The sequence below is a fragment of the Primulina huaijiensis genome, chromosome 7 (genome assembly GCF_012295235.1).
Source record: "Primulina huaijiensis isolate GDHJ02 chromosome 7, ASM1229523v2, whole genome shotgun sequence".
NCBI classification, from domain to species: Eukaryota; Viridiplantae; Streptophyta; class Magnoliopsida; order Lamiales; family Gesneriaceae; genus Primulina; species Primulina huaijiensis.
Window position 1 is genome coordinate 13,417,971 of NC_133312.1, and position 3,895 is coordinate 13,421,865.

Below are 3,895 nucleotides of genomic sequence, written 5' to 3' on the forward strand. Positions count from 1 at the left end.
AATGTTAGTGATCTTTCTTTGCATGATGTAGGTGATGAGCGAGATTTGAGGACAAATCCTTTTCAAGAAGGGGAGGATGATGCGAACACGGATGGTCAACCTCCAAGGAAAGCATGGGATCCTTTAGAATTTCCGGAGGGACCAATTACGAGGGGACGACTGAAGAAGTTCAAGGAAGCGTTGCATGGACTTATGAGCAAAAGAGAAGGACTTTCAAGTGAGGTGCAGAGTGCAGAAGGCTTCGTGACGCATGGGAGTGCGTGTGAGGGCCAAAGGAACATGATTCAAGCGACTTTTGAACGACCGAGGCTACACGGACCCGAGCACGGACCTGTACACGGGGTCCGTGTCCATTACAACCGAGAATGAAGAAATCCAGAGTGTACACGGACCCGAGCATGGAATTGTACACGGGGTCCGTGTACCTCACAGTGCCTACACGGACCCAGCTCCGGACGTCTACACGTGGTCCGTGTACGTGGCGGCTTGGCGAGAATTTTTTCCTTCTTTAGAGTTTTAATTTTTTGGGAAACTAGATTTGTGATATCTCTTAATTATAAAAACATATATGGACGAAAATCAAGACATTATTCAGATATTATTGAGTTTTATACAAATTTTTTGAGTTTTTCTCTCAAAAACTTTTGCAAGGCTTTGCTTTGTTTTCATCAAAAATCAAACTTATCAAGATTCTTTCTTGTGGCGTTTGTCGATTGATATCATACAGATTGTCAAAGACAAGTACTTTGAAGGTTCGTCTGTTTCTCATTTGTTTTATCGTGAATATTTGTTGCTAAGTTTTATAATTTAGAGGTGAATATCACAAACCATATTTGATTCAAAATATCGGGACTACAACTTAGATCCTTGTTCAATTTTGAATTGAGGGCGCGATTCATATTTAATCGTGTTTGCTTTTCTTACGCACGTGGATTCATATCAGGTGGTAATCTAGGCACATCATAAGCAAATACATCAGGATAATCCTGAAACACATCAATATCCTGCAATTGCAATTTATCTTCTGTTCTAACATCCAATACCGAAGCCAGAAAACCAATACACCCCTTGTTCAACAGTTTAGTAGCTTGCAAACAAGAAATAGTAGGGATACTCAACGAAGAACCTAAACCAACAAGCACTTCACTCTCATGATCGTCCGCTAAAAACTTCACTGTCTTACTTACACAGTCAATCACTGTCTGGTAAGCCAATAACGAATCCGTACCCAGTATGACATCAAAGGCAACCATAGGTAAAACAATCAAGTCAGCAAACAATGATCTCATACCCAATTGTACAGGACAGGCCTTGAAGATGCAAGTCGGCCGAATTTCATCTCCCGAAGGCAGCATAATAGTGAAATGAAAAGGCATAACAAGAGGTTCAACATACAAAGAATGCATAAACACTTCAAAAATAAAAGAGTATTTCGCACCAGTATCAATTAATGTGAGTGCTTCCTTGCCAACTATTAAAATATTACTGATATGACTAAAGAATCAGGATTGGCTCCCTCTTTTGTCATTGTAAAAACTCTACCCTGTACTCTTCCTTTCTCTGAAATAAGCGGACACTTCTGAGTCGTGTGCCACAATTCTTTGCATCTGAGACAACGACCACTGCCAACCAAACACTCCCTTTTGTGTGGCTTGCCACACCTATGACACAATGGCCACTCGGGATCCGAGGACTACAACGGAGCCTTGCCACGCGGCTCCATCTTACCCTTTCCCTTGTGGCCGCCTCGTACATTACCACTTGCTCCTTAATCTCTTTCTTGGAAAGTTTTCCTTCTTAACTGCCGCTCTTTCTCGATTTCTTGTTCAGCATGTTCAGCAAGCAATGCTCTTTCAACGATATCTTGATATGTGACCACTTTCGACATATGAACATCCCGCCTAATTTCTGGCCTCAACCCACGAAGGAAGTGTTCTCCCTTATCTTTGTTATTCTCTGCTATGAAGGGAACAAAGATACACCCTTCCTCAAATTTCAAAGTGTACTCGTTGACATTCATGGTACCTTGCCTCAACTCAAGAAATTCTTTGACCTTCTTGGCTTTGACTTCACTTGAGAAATAATTGACATGAAATAAGTCCTTGAACTCGGTCCACTTTAGTTCACGAACATTGACAGTAACTTTGGTGGCTTCCCACCTGTAAGGCCCGAGAATTTGGTTATTATAATCGGACATGATTTGTTGATAATTGATGTGCTTATAGATGTATTGTATCGGACCGGAAAAAACGAGAGAATATACAAAATGTGTGCGAGGCAGGCAGAGGACCTCACGCATGTGCGCGAGACAGGGCGCGCATATGCGCGAGGAGGTGTGCTTCAAAATGTTAAGTCCAGAGAACCTCGCGCATATGCGCGGAAGAAGGGCGCGCATATACGCGAAAAGAGGGCGCGCATATGCGCGAGATGATGAATTCGGAAATGCCGAGACCGTAGGTCTCGCGCATATGCGCCGGTTGAGGTAGCGCATATGCACGAGACGTGCAGAATGAAAAATAAGCCATGTGTCCTTACCATGTAAGATATATACATGAATTGTACTTCCTCATTTCATTCTGCAGGAGAAGAACGGAGAGAAGCTTTAGAATTTCCTTCAAGTTGCATCCTAGCTTAGATTGATGGTTTTGCAAGATCCGGCCAACCGAATTTGAATCCGAGTCTATATTTGTGCTCCTCTTATTATTAGCTTCAAAAGGATGTAAGTATTAATACATTCAGCATGTTTTGAAGTTGAGATGATTGGAGAAATCAGAGTTTGATTGTTATTATTTGCTCTTGTTATTTTTGGGAACGTTTATTCGCAACCGGATCGAAGAACGATTATAATATGCGATTTTTGTATAAATTTCAGCATGTCTTGAGTTGAGTTATGTAGATTTGGAGATGATGGAATATATTTGGGATGATTTTGAGTTATTGATATTGATTATTGATAATTGAGCTGACCGATATTGCGAGATTACGCCGTTACGCCGTCAAAATATACCGAGATTGAATATTGATCCGTATGTGTACTTCTTTGAGTTAGAGATTGATATGGTACATTTTATACGTGTCATTTCAGATTTGTATTGACTGATTGGTAGCAAGATTTCAAGACTTCGACTTGTTCAGACCGGGACTATGACAAGAAAGGTATAATTCATGTTGGTTCGGGAAGATACAACTCGAGCTATATTTGATTCGAGTTTCCCAAAATCACATACTAGATTTTTATACCTTGCTATACTTGTGCTTTATGTTGATGTATGTCTAAGCATTGAGATAGGAGAGTCATTGGCAGAATTGCCAAGTTCTAGACGTTCGGTGGTATCGACGCACAGGAGAAGATTGACTCCGGTTGTAGATATTCGATACAGACAGGGCCGAAGTCTAGGAATAAGACGTACAGCCACCACGATTGGGAGGGTAGGTGGGAGACTTGTTACGTCTTATTCACACCATAATCCCTAGATTTAGATATGAATTGAGTCAAAGATATGAGTTTGATTTACATTGCTTGACTTATTCTGATTATGTTTCATATACTATAAGATGTATTGTTGTTGATTTCATTCATGATAGTATGTTCATGATTTACATTGTGTATATGCATGTATACATGTTTTATACTGGGATTTGTTCTCACCGGAGCATCCGGCTGTTGTTGTGTCTGCATGTGTGCATGACAACAGGTGGGACAGGATCAGGGTCGCGACAAAGATGAGAGATCGAGTTAGCGTGGAGATTTCGGGCGTAGCAGATGAACTAGGAGTGTTTGCATGTGATTTGTGGTTGTGGTAAACTCTAGTTTGTATTATGGAAAAGGAATAAGACATGTATTTAACCTTGTTGAAATAAAATAAAGACTGTTGGTTGTGTATGATTTTTATAC

At 40.7% G+C, this 3,895-nt stretch overlaps 1 protein-coding gene across 1 annotated transcript; it reads right to left on the bottom strand.

Annotated features, from left to right (window-relative positions):
- Window positions 1-920: 920 nt before the first annotated feature.
- On the bottom strand, window positions 921-1,355 carry LOC140981617 (uncharacterized). The gene has a single exon (XM_073448041.1). It carries the CDS (start codon window positions 1,353-1,355, stop codon window positions 921-923), a length of 435 nt encoding a protein of 144 aa, XP_073304142.1.
- Window positions 1,356-3,895: the final 2,540 nt, after the last annotated feature.